The sequence below is a fragment of the Chionomys nivalis genome, chromosome 20, assembly GCF_950005125.1.
Source record: "Chionomys nivalis chromosome 20, mChiNiv1.1, whole genome shotgun sequence".
Lineage (NCBI taxonomy): Eukaryota > Metazoa > Chordata > Mammalia > Rodentia > Cricetidae > Chionomys > Chionomys nivalis.
The window spans coordinates 39,488,294-39,506,842 of record NC_080105.1 but is presented as its reverse complement, the minus strand read 5'-3'; the positions used below and the strand labels follow the sequence as shown (position 1 = coordinate 39,506,842).

Here is an 18,549-nt window from a genome sequence, read left to right as displayed (position 1 = left end):
TTAAGAAGTGGAAGGCTAGCTGTAGGAAGGAGGCCGTTAGTTAGTTTCCGGCTGCTTAGCCCTGAAATAATCTCACAGAAACCATTTTAATTAAATCACTGCTTGGCCCATTAGCTCTAGCTTCTTATTGGCTAGCTCTTACATCTTAATTTAACCCATCTCCAGTGGCTTACTGGGGAAAGTTTACAGCATCTATCTCCAGCGGCTCCATGGCTTCTCTCAGACTCGGCCTCCTTTCTCCCAGCATTCAGTTTAGTTTTCCCCACCTAGCTCTGTTCCCCTAGAGCTCTGCTATAGTCCCAAAGCAGTTTCTTTATTAACCAATGGTATTCACAGCATACAGAGGGGAATCTCACATCAGCTAGCCAAGGGTGGGATTTTATCTACATGCCTTCCAGGAGGTCGTGACCCATGTTGGGTGGAGTGTAGCTGTTTTCATCATCCGTGTTTCCGGGAGTAAGCCACAAACTCCTTGGTTCACCAAACTGAACTAAGAGAGCATCTTTTCTTTTGTCTGTCACTGGTGCTCTCTTTGGAGTAACTCCACATTTGTTCCTATCTACCCAGGAAAAGTAAAACAACATCACAGACACAGAGACTCACCATACATGCATTTACTGGGCAACACCATTTATTATCTTACACACTTCTTGAGAATACAATTGTGTTAAAAATATTTGTAATTTGCCTACATTCACTGTGCATAGTATTGTTTCTCAAGGCCATGTTTCTGTAAATATTTAGAGTACTTTGAGCACATCCTCCTCTTACCCCTTCCGCTTTTTCCTCCCCCTCCCATCTCTTGCAGTCCTATTCGTTTCCATAGACAACTTCAATTTCACTTTCACACCAAGTATAGACACTTGATTTATGGCTCTATATAAAATCTAAGATCTACAAATGAGAAGAAAAGCATTTGTCTTTCCCCCCTCAGGTTGCTTTCGCTATCTGGAATCTGTGCTTCCAAATGAATTTTAGGATTTTGTTTGTTTGTTTCAGTTTCTGTAAAGATGACATTGGCATTTTGATGGGAATTACACTGAATATATAGAAGACTTTTGGTTGGATAACTATGTCCATATTTATGCTTCCAATCCATGAGTATGAGAGGGGTTTTCATCTTGTATTTTCTTCAGCAGTTTAAGGTTTTTATTGTAAAGCCTTTGCTTCCTTAAGTAGGTTTATTATGAGGCGCTTTTATTTCTTTTCTTTTGATGTAATTGTGAGTGGGATTATTTGCTTGATTTTTTTTTTCTAACATGTCGGTTCTTTTTTTTTTTTTTTTTTTTTTTTTTTTTTTTTTTTAACATGTCGGTTCTTGGTATAGAGAAATGCTACTGGTTTTCTTATGTTTTAATTTTGTGCCCTACTACTTTGCTGGCTGTGTTTACCTTTGTAGGAGTTTTCAGGTGGAGCCTTTATGGGGATAGTTAGACTGTTTCCTTTCTTGTGTGCATCGTTATTTCCTTCTCCTGTTGTTCTGCTCTGGCTGAGATCATAAGTGCTACATTGAATAGGCACGGAGTGAATAGGAATGGGGAAAGTAGACACGCCTGCCTCGTTTCTGATTTCTGTGAAAACGATTTGAATTTTTCTCCATTTGGTTGGCCACAGGCCTACCATCTGCAGCCTTTGTCAGGTCCCTTCTATTTCCAGTTTCTACAAGACTTTTAGCATCAGGTATGTTTGGACTTGGTTAAAAGCCTTTTCTTTGTCTCTTGAGATGGTCAGTGGATGTTGGCCCTTGAGTCCATTTGGTAATGAATTGCATTTATTGATTTGCAAATGTCTAATCATCCCCGAATCTTTGAATGGGGTGAATTTGATCATGACGAATGATCTTTTTGACATGTGCTTGAATTCAGTTTGCAAGCATGTCATAGAGAAGGTTTGCACGGCAGCTGCTCAGTGTTCTGTTGGATGAATAAGAACTGAAGCAGCCAGCTGCCCAGGGCATTGACAAGAAGACAGTGCTTCAGCTGACAGCCTTGGGGGAAAAGCTGCGGAAGACAGTCAGTTCTATGCTTAGCCACTGCTACGTCCTTTGGTTTATTTTTCTGGGAGGGGTGGCTTTTAATAAGCGAAATTCAGGCCGATTCAATGCCAGATTTTATAAGAAGGAACTCAGTATGCCTTGAGTAAGGGGTTGAAATTTTCCATGTTCATTTCCTCTCTTCATTGTTATACAATGAAAGAAAGGGCATGATCCTGCCTAAGGACTGGGTCTGCTCTCAGGCCCTGGGCCGCTGTCTGCCCAAAGGTCCTCTAGGTACTGCCTCCCAGTGAGCTCTAGTCTAACTGTAGAAAAGGACTGCTCTTTTCCAGCCCACAGACGCCACACTCTTACCTACCAAGCCTGTGGTGCCCCACAACTAAGTTTAGCCCGCGCTCCTGATTTTTAAATAGTCATCTGAACCACAGGGGAAATTATTACCCACGGTTTCCTAGATCTGTGTAAGAAAGATGCTTCCCAATCCGGGTGCTACAAAATGATATTTGCTTGTCCCGGCTCCTTCCCAGCTAGGGTCCGATCACCCTTTGCCGGCATGCATTTTGCAATACTTCTGGGCTTTCCTCACTCCGTCAGCATGCTCGCTACATTTGGAATCATAGCCAGCACTTGGCTTAACTCACCTTTGACTTCCAGTTAAGGAAAAGGGATTTAGAGTTGGCAATAGCAGATTCACAGGTGGTCCTGTATCACATTTGCCCATTACAGCCTTAGTCTTGTATCAGACTACTGTAACCTATGAATGTTTTAGTCTTGGATACACATCTATATTGAAAGCTGCTCCTATACCCCTAAGTGTAGAACCCCCCAAACTATATTAAACTATGAATTTCCATACGTCTAAATGCACCCAATAGAGTTAATGGACATAATGACCTTGCATCCTGTGGTTCTCTTGGTTAGAATACTTTTAAAAAGTCATGGAATCTGGGAGTGGCGGCACATGCCTTTAATTCCAGAACTCAAGAGGCTGAGGCAGGCAGGTCTCTGAGTGTAAGGTCTCAAACCCAGGATAAATGCCAACCTAAGGTATCTATTTAACATATCAATACTGACCTGGTCACTAGGTTTCCCCAGCATCCCTCAGTCCCTACCTGTTAAGGGTATAGCTGGCATACCCTGCCCCCTACCCTAAACTTCTCCAGCCCAGGGACTCGGCTCCCCTTTCCTATATAATACAGACATTTTGTTTACCAGCCCCTTTGGGTCTACCCTTTGCCCTCCTGGTCCGTCTCTTGGTCAGTGGCTCCTCTCCCCTTCTCTCTCCTCACGTGGACTGGCTCACGTTCACTCTGGCCTCTCCCAGATGTCTTTGCCTCTGGCAATGCTCTCCCTCCAAACCTAGGGATGGTTGTGTGTAGGTCTATCCCGTCCGCGCCCCGCCCCCTTCTCCTTTCACTGAGTTCAAGGCCAGCCTGGTCAACAGAGTGAGTTCTAGGACAGCCGTGGCTACACTAGAGAACAAAAAACAAAACGTGCCGGGCGGTGGTGGCGCACGCCTTTAATCCCAGCACTCGGGAGGCAGAGGCAGGCGGATCTCTGTGAGTTCCAGACCAGCCTGGTCTACAAGAGCTAGTTCCAGGACAGGCTCCAAAGCTACAGAGAAACCCTGTCTCAAAAAAAACAAAACAAAACAAAACAAAACAAAAAACAAAAAACAAAAACAAAAACAAAAAAACAAAAAAAAAAAAACGAAACAAAAGTTGATAATGGTGCCACAAGCCTATCATCCCAGAAGGACCATGAGTTTATTGGCTAGCCTTGACTACAGAGTTAAGTTGGAGACCAGTCTGAGCTACATAATAAAAGCTGTTTCAAAACAGAAAGGGGGGATGCCTTTAAAAATGGTAGGATTTGTTTGTTTTAATGTGTTGATTTAGTACTTTTTAAAGTTGGCAACCCGGTATCAATTAGCAACTTCCCGAATTATACTAGTCATTAAAGGTAGAGAACGATGAGGAGCCTTCCTCAAGCAGCAGCTCAGGTCTGTAGATTTCTCAGGGGAGGAGTCAGTCATCAGTCCCTAAAGTCACCTCCCAAAGTGTCCTTAAAGTCACAGAGCCCCAAGGGCATCAGAAACTATACAGAGGCTATGAATCCGCAGACCGTTGCTAAAACAAATCCAAAACCAGGCATTCTTCTAAATACGTCCACCTTACTAATCCTCAACCACGTACGCAGAACTGCAAGTTTGCAAGCCGTGTTCTGTCCAATACCATAGCTACTGGAGAGCTTAGGCTGGAGCGATGGCCACAAAGCAAGATTCAGAGAGTGCTTAGGGACGCTATTGCAAAAGCTGCCAATAAAATCGGATATGGGTTGTAGAGGGAAGGTAGAAGAACTCAAGCCGCCCAGCACGCTGGGAAGGTCACAGGCGTCTGTAAACCCTGGGGCTATTGTCCTTCTAAGGCGAAGGCGGGGCCAATGGAAGGACAGCAGTGCCTTCTACACCTGGGACATGACCGGTTAGAACTTTGGTAGCGAGGGGAAACTTTCCACGCAGTCCACGCTCCTCAGTCAGTTTCTACAGCTGGACGTTCCCCTGTAGGAAATCGCTTCCTCCCCTTGGCTTGGGTCCCCCGGCTCCAGGTGAAACTGTGACCCGCCGTCCCCTTCCCAGATCCTGGAATCCAGCCCTGTCACTCACCGCACGGCTGCAGATCACGTGGCGGAGTGTCCCAAGTGTGGCTATTGGTCAGTCCTGGGAGTGTTCATTGGCTGCGTCCGGTATTCATGGTTGAGGAGGGGGAAGGGCTAGGATGGTACCCTTCGTAGGGAAAGGTGGCTAGAAAGTTTAAGTGTGCCTCCGCCTGTGGGAGCCGGAGTCCAGAGTGCTGCAGTCCAGGGAGCAGGTGAGCGGGCGGCTGTCGCACGGACCGAGCCGAATCCCTGCCCCACTTTTGCCGTCGTTGTCGCTGTCACTGTCACCCGGCGCAGATGGTGGGGTGGGCTGGAGGGTCTGCCCTCGGTACTCAAGAGCTGTACTCGGTACGTACCTCCCCAAGCCTAGAGCTCAAGGTGCAGGGCCAGGAAATCTGTGGTGAGGGGCGCGCGGGGGAGCACCCCTCTGTTCCCTGCCATTTGTCGTCCCACTTACAGTGACACGCAGGTGGTAGGACACCCTAGCTGAGCTCGGGTAGCTTGTGGCTTCCACGTGGTGAAACATCTCGGGGACCCGAGCTGGGATGGAGTCTAGAGGGGTCCCCCGAGATCCCCGGACGGGGTTAGCCCCGCGGAACGTGGCCAGGGATATTGTCCGCAACAAAAGATGTGGCAAGTCCCAACATGGCACATTCCCAACCTGAGACTTGACACTTTTGGAGAATATTTCCAGGTTTTAGCAGCGGAATCTGGAGTCCAAATACAAGTCGGCGGGGCCTCAGTTTCCCTTTACGAGATAGGTATGAGAAAACTGTGTCCAAGCCCTGACTCCAAGTTGAGTGGACTTGTCCCTACTTTGGTTCAGGTCAACCTTTGCTCTACACGAACAAGGTAGTCTTGGGTCTTTTAGGGCGACAGACTAGGGGTGAGCTCTACCCGGGAACGCGCGGGGGTGCTCGCGAGGCGCTGCTCCAGCCTGGGCCGTCCCGTCTCCAGGTCCCGCCCTGGGGTGATAACTTGGGCTCCTCCTCCTTGGTCGTCTCCGGGAACTAAGCCCAGGCCCTACCTCCAGGACACTCCGAAGCTCACGTAGTTCAGGGGCAACAGTCACCCCTGCCACCTCTCTCAGGCTCTCCCATGAGGCCAGCGAGCAGGGGCCCGGGCTGCGGCGCCGCGGGAGAGGTAGGTGCAGACCCAGGCGACGCGGGGAGATTTGGGGGCGGGGTGCAGGCACATCACCGTCGGAGAGTGACTGGTGGGAGAGTGACTCGCTGACCTGAACCCAGGGACCTGTTCGCAGACACCTTTTTAAACCCAGAGAAAAGACTGTGAACCGAACCGTAGTTTCAGAACAGTGGATGGCAGGCCCAGAGCAAAACAGAGAAGAAAAAGCTAAAAAAAAATGACGACGTGAGTGGGCCCTGTCGCTGCACGAGGGCCCAGGAGATAAAAAGGGTTTCTTCAGCCTAGGCAGGAAAGGAAATGGTTCATTCGGCAAAGACGTCCAGGAGCCAGGGAGAAAGTGGAAACAGCTGAAGGACCACAGAAGTCGATGGGGGCCATTTAGGGGAAAGTTAGTGGAAAGAGAACCATCAGAGCCCTGTTAGCTACCCAGGAGGTCAGAGCTGGAAGGGATCTCAGAGGAGAAACCTCAAGGCCAGGGAGATTGTTTATTAAAGCTCGGCTGGGCAGGGGCTTTCTTAGGCCCACCGCCCTGCAGTACCTTTGGACACTATGAGGTGGTGAGGACTGTCTCGAATTATCTGAACCCTCCTTACTCAGTTCTGTTCACAAACATCTCCAAGGATTGCGACGTACACATTAAGGCTGTAATAATTAGGGTCTTTGCACAAAAGGGAGGCTATGTCAACTTTTTATCTGTAAAATTACCAGCTAAACATTTGCAGAGAGAACAGAGGATTGCTGGAGGGGGGAGGAGTAGATGGTGGCTCCATGTACAACCTGGCTGCGGATATTTATGTAATGTAGTGTTGCTGGTGGGTTATTGTTAGTCTGGTTTTCATGTCGGAGAGGAAGGGGTGCTGAAAGAAAGGCACAATCCAAAATGCAGTAGCTCAAAGGCCTGCAACTAGGAAGGTCATGGGGTTATTTTCTGTTCAGGCTCATCAAAGATAATAAAAAGAACTATCGCTGGACTTCTAAGGCTGCCCAGTATCTTGAGAGACCCCATTATTTCCAGAGAACAGGGAAGGTATTTCTACAAGGGTCCCAAACATGGCCCAGTCCCTCGTCAGCGGTCAACCTCTGAGGCATCCGACGTTGATGTTTGACTGTCCTTGGGAAACAGCTCCTACTCCCAGGATCCTGTCCTGCAATTACTATCCCAGATCCTATGTCACACTCTACCGGCTCAAATGAACATCCATGTTCTCTGTTTCTGCTAGTTTCCTCAGTAGAGGAAAAGACTGCAGCAGCGCGCCGGGGCGGGGGTGGGGTGGGGGGGGTGGATGGATGGGGATAGATGGCTGAAGTACTTCCAAACTTGTGTGGGTGTGGATGTGTTTCCTGAAGCACCTGTCCTGGTGCCTGCCTTCGGTGACTTAACTACTGCCCAACTGTCTCAGTTGCTGGGAGTACTTCTAAGTGTCCATTATCACTGACACAGTCTGCTGTGACATCCTGGGCAGAATGTCAGGAAAACTAAATTCAAACAAGCACTTTGGTACACCGATTCTTGGATGAGAGTCAGGTTAATAAAAGCTGGAATGTTCTGTGAGGACGACCGTCGCATCATACCCTTGATAGGGGCCACAAGGGTAAATGTCCTTAAGCTGTAGTGATAGCGACACCCAGAAAGAAAAAAAAAAAAAAAGAAGGGTTTCTGAGCCAGGCCTGCTTATGCAATTTCACAGGGCAGGAGTCCCAGTGGTAACTCCTGGCCCATTATAACCTCACGTTCGCCTTTCATGGAAGAGTCTTGAGAATAAAGCACATTTTATACTTGAAAATACTTCTTGAATATTCTCCTTAGCCTTGGCTCTGGTTAGAAATGTCTCTCCAACCTCAGTTCTTTGTGCTCTTACAGTTTGGTACTGAAAGGAGTCCCACGGCACATTTACATCCTGGGGTCCAAGAGTACAACCTCATCAACAGCGTCAGCTCCACTCTTGAACCCGCGGGACTAGAACCCTGGAGAGTCCTTCCAGGGTCACCAGGGAGGGGAGTCTTCAGCGCTTTCTGTGCTTTAGTGTCCACCTCCGCAGTAGCAGGACAATTTCGCGCCATTTTCCAACAGGCTGCTTCAAAGGCTTTCAGGAAAGCGTGGCTGAGGCTGCACCTAGAGTTTGCAGGAACTGAAGAGGGGACACTTGGCCTTGTGCTGCTGACTCAGACCAGGAGGAAGTGCCTGGCAGAGAAGGAACTCCGATTCCCCCACCCCACCCACTCCCAGCTTCTCAAGGGTGGGCTGTGGGGAGGCACTGGAATGTGGAGCTGCGCTGTTATGTGCCTGGTGTTCAGTTTTCATGCATATTTAAATGGTAGAAAAAAATACCTACACTAAAGTTGAACCAGAGGGACTGTCTCTAACAAATTTTCGTAGTGGGCCAGGGAGAAATTATACCCAATTTGTTAAGTAGTAAGTCTTGTAAAATAAAGTTAGTCAGCTCTCTGATCATTTGTAAAGTCAGTTCAGTCACAATTTCGCTTTCCAGGAACAGTCTTGTGCAGGGACGTGAGAACAGACTCAGCAAATTCACTCTGAAACTTTTCCCTGGAGGACTTCCTTCACAAGATGGGAAGTAGTGAGGCCTTGGTTTGTGGGTGCAAGAAGCCCTTAGCCGTGGCCACTTGGGAAAGTGCCCAGATTCAGAGGCAAAACAGGGTAACCAGGCTTCTTGTACCACAAAACCAATGTATTATTAAAAATAAAAAGTACGGAGGGAACCTGATATGTCTTTGTTCTCTCTCTCTCCCTCTCTCCCTTTCTCCCTCCCCCCCACCCCTTTCTTTCTCTCTCTGTAGCCCTGTCTGTCCTGAAACTAGCTCTGTGACCAGGCTGGCTCCAAACTCAGCGATCTGACTGCCACTGCCTCCCAAGTACTGGAACCAAAAGCATAGGCCAGCACCGACTCTTTCTTTCTCACTACATTGGGTTAGCCAGCTTCAGAAGTTGAAAGGAAGAGTGTTTATTGAGTCAAATGCACCGTCCTCCAGCACTTGCCAAAAGATGAGCAGCTTGTCAGAAGATGCCATTTTTCAGGCAGCCATGGTAGCCTATGCACAAGGCCCTTCCCTGCCATAACACCTTTACCCACCTGATTCCTTCACTTCAGCCAGAACAAGGCAGATGTTTGGAACCTGTTGTCTCAGATTTGAGATTTCAGTCCGGGTTTCCTTACTCGCTTCCTCAGCTCAGACCATTGTCCTAAACCTGCCATCGTAAGGACGGTAAAAGGGTGTGCGGCTCTAGTGAGGTGTCAGGGTAGTTTTGAATGTCTTCTTAAAGCTCTCTTTTTTTTTCTTCTGATTATAGACGCAGTATTGTTTGAGATGATATAAGGAAACACAAAGCAGGAAACAACTTTAAGGAAATATGTCACATACCTAGTCTGACATTTTTAACCATAAAATGGCCCCTGCTATCTACAGGCGGTGCGTAACAGGGTTCCCAGGCAGCCCTGGGGGTCTGCATTTTCTACACTCCCTGCAACCACAACCCTGCTCGACAGTCCCACGGGTCATCTGTCTTTCCGTGTTATATGCCCAAGGACCTCTTTTACATCGCTGCTTTTCTACTTCATGAAGGAAAATAAAGGTTCCTTGAACAACAACATTGTAATCCTGCAACTGTCTGATACCCGAGATGGCTCTAAGTCCCTAATGGGCGGGTGGTAAATGTATCATGGATAAATCGACTAGGAGACAATTGACTTCCTGGAAAAAGCAGGTCTCCTCCAGATGGGATGGTCTCCAATAGCTTAGAATGAATGGTGCACAATTTAAATAATTACTTATGGAATTTTTATTTTAATATTTTTGAAACACAATGGACTGCAGAGAGCTGAAACCATGGGAAACAACCAACGGGTATATACTCTATCTCTGTATACATAATATTTTCTCTCTTATCTATTTGTGTACAGTTTTGTCTCCTTTTCACATTAACAATACATGATAAAATTTTAGCTAGGCACAGTGGCCCATGCCTTTAATCCCAGCACTCGGGAGGTAGAGGCAGGTGGCTCTCTGAGTTCAAGGCCAACCTGGTCTACAGAGTGTGTTCCAGGACAGGCTCCAAAGCTACACAGAGAAACCCTGTCTTGACCACCCCCCCCGAAAAAAAAGTCTTTTCTAGTTCTTTCCTAATCCAACAGGTAAAACAAACATTTCCAATATAAAATGTCTGTATTTTTTAATTTAGCTAATTAATTATAGACAAAATTTCATTATTTAGCCCAGGCCATCATTGAACCAGCAGTCTCCCTCAGTCAGCCTTCTTAGTACAAGGTTACAAGCTTACACCACCACATTCAAATTCCTTTTGACTTTCTTAAATTACTTTTACGGCTGGATAGTTTGCATGGCTGCGAGCCACTTTTACATTTCTTTCAAAGTTTTAACTAAGCTAATATTTAATGTGATTGCATTTGCTTTTTATTTTTTGATATAGAGTTTCTCTGTGTATCCCTGGCTATCCTGGAACTCTGTAGCCTAGGTTGTCTTTGAACTCAGAGATCCACCTGCCTCTGCCTTCCACGTCTGGAACTTAAGGGCGCATGCCACCACACCACCACCGTCCACTACTTCTAATTCTTATGACAACTGCTGTCAGCTGTCTGCAAAGCAAATACCTCCTTGTATGTCCAAGTATAAAGAAATAAACTACTCAGTCTTTTTCTAAAGAAAGATAACCAGACCATGAAAACCTCCCTGAACCTCCCCGTAAGTTCAGTGAAAATAAATCTAAGTCCATTCTCATCATTGAATCCCAGTGTATAACAGCATAATACCTGATGCATGGTAAACACCAAGTCAATATTTGTCTTAAAATATTCTTATGTATTATTAAGGCAGGATTTGCTATTAAAGCCATAAAGAGATCATACCTGTTAAAATGAATATCTTTCAAAAAGATAAAAGTTGTAGAAATGTAAATTAATACAACTACTACAAAAATACTGTGGTGTTTTCTCAAAAATATTAAAAATTAAATGACTATGTGACCCAGTGATTCTGCTACAGGGTGGTTATTCAAAGGGCAGGAAATCGGTGCATTGAGGTGACATCCATAGTCCCATATTCATGTAACACCACACAATGTCAAGATATGAAATCTAGCTATGTGTCTCAGTGGGTGAACGGACAAAGAACACGCCTTAGGTATGCACAGTGGAGTGCTGTTCATAGAGACAAAAAATGGAATGGTATCATTGTAGAACCATGGAGATTGAGCCTAGAGGGCACTGTGTTAAGTGCAATAAGCCAATCATAGAAAGACAAATGCACATAGTCAAGTAGACTCTAAAAAGGCAAGACTTTGAATATGTAATAGAATGGTGGCTACAAATAGATTTGAAAATTGCTTAGAGTAGATTTTAAATACATTCACCTCACCTCCCAAATACGAGGAAATGTGTGTTAAGTGTGTCGGCCGTTCCACAAGGTGTGCATACGGTTTCTGTTGCATTTATTTATTTAGTGTGTGCCTGTCACGTGTGTAAAAGTCAAAGGACAATCGTGGGAATGATTCCCTCCATCCTCTGTGGGTCCCAGGGACTGAAGTGACGCTGTGAGGCCTGGTGGCAAACACCTCTGCTTGCTGGGCCATTTCTTCAACTTTGAAACAGAAACAATTTGTATTTGTCAAATAATAAGTAGACTTCAGTGTTTACCAAACACAATCATCAGATCAACTCCTTGTGGGGCATATACTCCACATAACGGGGTGGGGGGATTCTTTCAGTCAAATAAATGAGTAATTCTGCAAACAATAGAAAAGCATATTTCTTAATGCTTTTTTTATTCCTTCTGTGGTATATTAGCATTCAGGAGGGCCCAGGATATCCGAGCAGAAAAACTCATGAATTAGCCTTGAAACTATTGAGTTCCGCGCTCTTCTCTTTGTTGGTTTTAATCTTAGTTTCTTTTTCTATCTGCCTGCTCCCCCTCCCCACCTTCCCTGAAACCTGTGTCCTGTGAGACCACAGGGGAGTGTGTGCTACTCCAGCTGAAAAGGCAATTGTTTGTCAGTCTCCACCAGGATGACGGTTTAAACACCTCTCTGACCTCTCTACTGTTTTCTCTCATCTCCCTTTGGCCAGATTTCTAGCCCGCTCATCTAGTCCCGTGATGGCTGTGGACATAGAATACAGCTACAGCAGCATGGCCCCTTCTCTGCGCCGGGAACGCTTTACCTTCAAGATCTCCCCAAAGCTGAGCAAGCCCCTGAGACCCTGTATTCAGCTGGGCAGCAAGGACGAAGGCAGTGGCATGGTGGCCCCCACGGTGCAGGAGAAGAAGGTGAAGAAGCGGGTGTCCTTTGCTGACAATCAGGGGCTGGCCCTGACAATGGTCAAAGTGTTCTCGGAATTCGATGACCCACTAGATATTCCATTTAACATCACCGAGCTCCTAGACAACATCGTGAGTCTGACGACAGCGGAGAGCGAGAGCTTTGTCTTGGATTTTCCGCAGCCTTCCGCCGACTACTTAGACTTCAGAAATCGGCTTCAGACCAACCATGTCTGCCTGGAGAACTGCGTGCTGAAAGAGAAAGCCATTGCGGGCACCGTGAAGGTCCAGAACCTGGCATTCGAGAAGGTTGTGAAGATCAGAATGACATTTGACACCTGGAAAAGCTTCACAGACTTCCCTTGTCGGTATGTGAAGGACACTTATGCTGGTTCAGACAGGGACACGTTCTCCTTTGACATCAGCTTACCTGAGAAAATTCAGTCTTACGAAAGGATGGAGTTTGCCGTCTGCTATGAGTGTAATGGCCAGGCCTACTGGGACAGCAACAAAGGCAAAAACTACAGGATCATCCGGGCTGAACTCCGATCCCCTCAGGGAGTGATTGAGCCATATAATGGACCAGATTTTGGAATATCCTTTGACCAGTTCGGAAGCCCCCGGTGTTCCTATGGCCTGTTTCCAGAGTGGCCTAGCTACCTGGGCTATGAAAAGTTGGGACCCTACTACTAGCAAGTGCCCTGGACAGTCTGACTCTGATCCAGATGGGGTAGAGACCGCAAGACAAGAGAGAAGCTGAACTGCCACTGGGCAGGGTCTTTGAAAAGACAGGATCCTGTTCACCTCTTTTGTAAACCAGCAACTCCGGCACGTTTCCGTCACGGCTGGTTCCTTGCTCAGAGGAGAGCAGGTGTGCTGGTCCTCTGTGGCGTCCAGGTTGGCCACAAAGGAAGGCACAGGATGGTGCCAGGGTGGTCTGGAGAGGAGCCAAGTGGGCAAGAGTGGAGGAAGCTGGCCTCCTCCACCAATGGATGTGCAAAGTCAGTCTCCCAGAAGCCACCAGTCTCCAGCCTTCTCCAGCCTGAGCATTAACCTCGGGGGGCCCTGCCCACCCTTAGGTTTCTTCACGTTGCCTTCATTCCACACATCCTCAGAGTGGCCTTTATCTTGGCTCTGTGACACACTAGCCTGATAGCCCACAACTGCAGAAGAGGGACAGAGGCAGCCCCATTCTGTGCAAGCTCCTGCTCGACGTTTCCTTCCTTCTCCCCCACAACCCAGCCAGTGATCCAGACAAGATAATCAAAGCAAATAAGTAGCTTGTGGCTGGGATAGGCATTTCCTCTCCCCTCTTCCTGACCCCTCCTTTATATTCCAATAGGGGGGCACACACCAGTTACTAGAAAGTCACTGATCTCCTTTTGGAGTCACCTTTGTGACCAGGTGGGACAGTCTTAAGTTCTAGCTTTTTGCCTTGGCTTTTGGGGGTGCTTTCTAAGCACTCAGTTTCACCCCCAAATTACGGAAGACTCAATGACTAGCTCTTTGCCAGGCTGGTGCGTGAGCTGCGTTGGTCACGGGAGAATCATAGCTCTCCTCTCCTGGAGCGTCCACTTCAATGCTGCATCTGAGACTTTCAAACAGCAAGGTTGGGATATCCTCGAAGCCTCCAGAAAATGCTTCGATTTGTCCACAGTATACAGTTACATTCGGAACGCTTCACAAGCCCCCAAGGATCTTGATTGGGAGCTTTACTTATGGTGTGTATTGTAAAGGGGAGGGGAGAAAAACCTCACCAAGTTTTTCTATGCTATTTTAAACGTTTGTCAACTCTGAGGGATCAGAGATGAATTTTTTTTCTGAACCATACTGGACTGCAGTGTATTATCAAGTGGTATTTCGAGACTCCTGGAACTGTTACCATCGGATGGACCCCCACAACCTGTGATTTTCTCTTGGGCAAATTAAAATTACAGGGAAGTTGGAAAACTATTTTTACATGCATATTTGTAGAACTCTAGGGGCGTTGTTTTGTTTTGGAAAATTGGTAAAATGTCTGTTTAATTTTCTTGCTGAAGCAAAGTTTCCCTGAGGCTAGAGGGAAAGAGGCACTGGGTATCGTGGACTCAGGGGTGCGCGGGGAGGCGCTGAACATGACCCTGGGTCCTCTGGCTTCGGAAGTTAGCATCAGGCAGGTAGCAAATGTTTTTGATCTTAGCATGTGTGACTTCTTTTTTATCATTTTTTTTTCACTTTTGAAGTTTAAAGTGTTTGAACTTTTTAAGCGCTGTTTTGTCTGGTTTTCTATCCCTATATCTGGTACTGGTCTGTACCATGTGCTTTGTGGCCCTCCCAGATGGGTAGCACTCTGGGGTTGCATGCTGATGTCCATGGGGAAATCACATTTGTAAGTCGGGTTGAAGTCGGGTGGGGTTGTGCGTTGTGTAAGCATGCCATATCTCGGCTAGATGGATGTATTTTAAATGTTCCAGTTATGGTGATTGGAGCTGCTAGGTTTAATTGGATGCAAGCAAAACTGAGCTCTTATGGGTCATACGGTTCATCTTGGGCTAAGTTTTCTTTTCCTGGTGCAGTAAGGCAGCCAGCTGCACAGTTACTCACAGAGTAGCAGACTAGAGATCATTTTCAGAAGAAAAGGGCCCCTATTAACTACAGAATGAAGTCTGTTCAGTGGTGTGGAATGGTGTTCAGATGTTCCGTGTCATAACATGAGATATGGTAATTGCACATTATTTATCCCCTCTGAAGCAGACATAAACCCCCGCCCCCTTTTACCCAGATTTGTCCCAGCTTTCTTGCTAGGGGCACTGATTGAAAGCCCCTAGCCAGCACACCTGGGATACGCACCCCAGCGCTCAACCCAGAGGACATGTCTTCACCTGCTTGCCAAGACTCTCCTTCACTTCCCTCCTCATTGCTGTCAGTCATTGAGACTCTGAAGACTCTCTGTACAACTCTCCTCCTTCTAACCCAGTCCGTCCCGTGACTCTGAGATAGCCCTGGGAGCTGCCTTGAGAGACTACGCTTTACTCCTAGCTCACCATTGTAGACAAACCTACACGCCTCAGAGGGTGACAGGCCCCTTGCTTGAAGATCCCATGGCAGCCTTGGCCTGGAGATCTGCCTTCGTGCAACCCTTGGTTACGGCGATGAATGGACCCTGACCTCAGCGTCCATCCCAGACACTATAATCCAGGAAGGGAAGGGCAACTCTATTTCTGTTTCATATTTATTTCCCCAAATCCTCTGGGATGCTTTTGCAGAATGGCTACAGTAAATAACCTGGGCTACGAAAGGTCATCTGGTAACCAAGTTTTCTGTGCTTCTTACAAGAAGCATTTGAGTGCTGGGTGAACCCTTTATAGGAAAGCTAGTAAGAAATAGCGGAAGTTCATAGCTCTCCAGAAACGGAAGCAACTTGAATCAATGGTTCAAGTTGTTTTATCCCTGAGATGTGAGCTGCATGCTGGCTGTTTGTTCCAGGAAGGTCTTCACGCACCAGTGTCTGCTGGCACAATCGCAGAAACTGGAGATAAGTTCCAGAAATCATGGGATCTTCCCTATAGTGAGATCTTCCCTATGAGACAGTCTGGAGCAGTCCTGAAGTGAAGGACAGGAAGTCAGGAGCAGTAGTTCCTCCTGCTGCAGGCTGTAAGGTACCCCAGCTCAACCCACAAAGCTGTGAGTGTTTCCACAGTTTTGCTGCTCGTTCCCAGAGACCCCCCCCCCCGGGCCACGAGGACTTCTAGACTATCCATGACATGATATGACACTTTTGCTTAAATGTGAATATTCAGCGGATGGCTTGTCCTCCTCACCCTATGCCTAAAAGTGCCTTGTCCAAAACCTCCTGCATGGTTTTAAGAAATATTTTTGTACACAATGGTAGAGGGGAAATGCACTTTATAAAAAAAAAAATCACAAGAATGGCTGTTTTTGTGTGTGTGGTGGAAGAGAATGGATTGTTTGTATATGTCTCAAAAACAAAAATGTAATAAATACTGAAAAAAAAAAAAAAACACCTGAAACTATCCTTCTATTTTTAGCATCTGAGGAAGGGGAGCCGTATTTTCAGTTAGTAGGTTTTTTTGTTTTGTTTTGTGTACACATCTTGCTTTTTTTTTTATTTTTTTAAAGGTTTAGGTTGTATTCAGTGGATTTGGGGAAGCAAAAAGGCTTGCAGAGGGGAAGAGGCTCATTGCTTCCGGCTCTCTGGCAGTGAAGGCAGGTGATAGCCTTCGCCACCCACAGATGGGAGAAGGAACAGGGGTGACTGTTGTCCTCTACCCATCCTAGTCCCCCAGGGTCATGGTTCTTCCTCCTCTCTCACAGCTCTTGAAGGAAGAGCGGACAAATGTGTGGTTTGGACGATCGTGGGTAAACTACCTGTGGCTGTCACAACTTTGAACTGCTTTGATCGCACAGCCTCGGTGTCCAGAAAAATAAGCCGTCTGCTGGCGAGGCCTCCCTCTCCCATTGATAGCAGACCCGCACCCTAAGTGAGATTTTCAGGAAGTTCTATAGAAAGAATGGAGGAGAAAGGAGGAAGGGTGAAGTGTCTGCAGCCCTCGGCCTCCCTGGCAGCACAGCTGTGGGACCAACGGCAGGGCGGACAAAAAGTTTGCAGATGCCGCTACGAGCACCGTACTTAATGCGCAGATACAGCCGCGGGCTCCATCTACAGCTGCGGCGGCTTGAATGTAAAATGTCTTCCAGACTGGTCCCGAGCAGGTGGTGCTATCTGGGGAGGTGGTAGGAAGTTGAAAAGGTGGAGCTTGGTTGGAGGAAATAAATCACTCAGCACCCTTTCCCCACCCTCATCTGGCTGCCCTGAAATGAGCTACTTGGGACCCCCACCCCTTCTCCACCGTGTTCTGACTCACTAAAGGACCGTGGATGGCAGTCGAGTAAAGTGACCACAAACCAGAAGAGATCTTTCCTGTTTTTCCAGTTGCTCTCCGGGACATTCGTCACAGCTGTGTGAACTGACACACTAGCTCCCTTTCCCAAACCATTAAACACTGCGCACAGTTGCCGGTACAGAGATGGAAAGAAAGGCCACATTGCTTTTTGCTAATGTGAAATTCAATAGAGCTTTATAGTTGAGAATCGGTCATCTCATCTCTAAGATGATCCGGGTAAAAACAGGAAGTAAAAGAGAAACAATGTCCCCAGAATCGCAAATGCCCAACTCTGAACCCTCACCTGGCCACTGGTTGCTCAGCAACCATGTGAAAAGCAGGGCACTTTTTTCCCAAGCCAGCGTCTGAGTCATCTCGCTCTCTGTTTTGTTTCTAGACAGTCTCTCTATGTGGTCCCAGGTGTCCTGGGACTCACTACGTAGACCAGACTGGTGTGGAATTTAGAGATCTGCCACCTCTGCCTCCCAAGCACTGTGATCAAAGGTGTGGGCCACCACACTTAGCTTGGGGTTCTATTCTAATTTCAGTCATTTACCTGCCAGGCTTCTTGGACCTAGTCAGGAACCCCACTGAAGTGAACGCAGATAACTGAGTGAGAATAAAGGAACTAGCAGCCAAACTGGCGGCTTGAATACTTTAGATTAGCCGACACGTTCATTTTTTCAGAGACTTCTAATAGGGAGTCCTGTGAGAAGGACCGTGAATCTTGGGGTCCACAGTACTCTCAGACATTAGACTTAGGAAAATCATCGCTGTTTGAGCTGCAAAGAAGAGCAGAGAACACAGTCTAGAGCAGGAGTTCTCGACCTTCCTACAGCTGTGACCCTTTAATAGATACAGTTTATGTTGTGGGGCCCCCACCTTAGAATTAGTTTCATTGCTACTTCATAGCACTAGTTTTGCTGCTGTGGTGAATTGTAATGTAAATATCTGATATGCGACCCCCCCCAAAAAAAGGGGCACAACCCACAGGTAGAGAACCTGGTTTATACGGACAAGGATGAGGGCTGTTATAACATTCCCTCACCTCTCAGGGCCCATTAGGAAGAAGACACGCTTGAATTTCTCTCATCCCCTTGAGCAAGTCCGTCGCAGGGCTTCACAGAAGAACCACTCCATTCCCAAGATGGCAGTAAGCAGGGTCATCTCTCCCAAGGACTTCCTCTGTTTGTGCTAGGACCACAGACTAGTAAGCATAAGAGGGAGAAGGAAATGTGTATGCCTGTCACGGTCTTCTGGGACATCAGGATGTGACTGATGGACAGAAACATCCACTAGGCCTGCGGTTACCAAAGTTGGGAGTGGGAGAGAAGAGAGAGTCTTGGCTTTTCTTTTTCCCCCACCCTAAAATTGTTATTGCTGTTAAAATTGTATAAGTTGTCTTAGTTAAGGTTTCGACAGCTGTGAAGAGACACCATGGCCACAGCAAATCTTATAAAGGAAAGCATTTAATGATCTCCAATGTTGGTTGTCTACATAAAGCTCTAAGACAGCGGCTCCCAACCTGTGGGTTGCAAGCCCTCGGGGGTCATACATAAGATACCCTGCATATCAGATATT

The 18,549-nt window shown here is 47.0% G+C and overlaps 1 protein-coding gene across 3 annotated transcripts; it reads left to right on the top strand.

The window, feature by feature from the left end:
- The first annotated feature begins 4,764 nt into the window (after positions 1 to 4,764).
- Ppp1r3b (protein phosphatase 1 regulatory subunit 3B) lies at positions 4,765 to 16,036 on the top strand. Of its 3 annotated transcripts, none has more exons than XM_057753189.1 (2): positions 4,765 to 4,863; positions 11,896 to 16,036. In XM_057753189.1, the coding sequence occupies exon 2, from the start codon at positions 11,924 to 11,926 to the stop codon at positions 12,776 to 12,778; it is 855 nt and encodes a 284-aa protein (XP_057609172.1). In that variant the 5' UTR covers positions 4,765 to 4,863; positions 11,896 to 11,923; the 3' UTR covers positions 12,779 to 16,036. The 3 variants fall into 3 exon arrangements, with proteins under 3 accessions (XP_057609172.1, XP_057609173.1, XP_057609171.1); XM_057753190.1 differs by lacking the exon at positions 4,765 to 4,863 and adding an exon at positions 4,876 to 4,999; XM_057753188.1 differs by lacking the exon at positions 4,765 to 4,863 and adding an exon at positions 5,666 to 5,794.
- Positions 16,037 to 18,549: the final 2,513 nt, after the last annotated feature.

Bases quoted from the DNA above. Each gene is read 5' to 3' on its own strand.
- Ppp1r3b (XM_057753189.1), top strand. From the start codon at position 11,924: ATGGCTGTGGACATAGAATACAGCTACAGCAGCATGGCCCCTTCTCTG.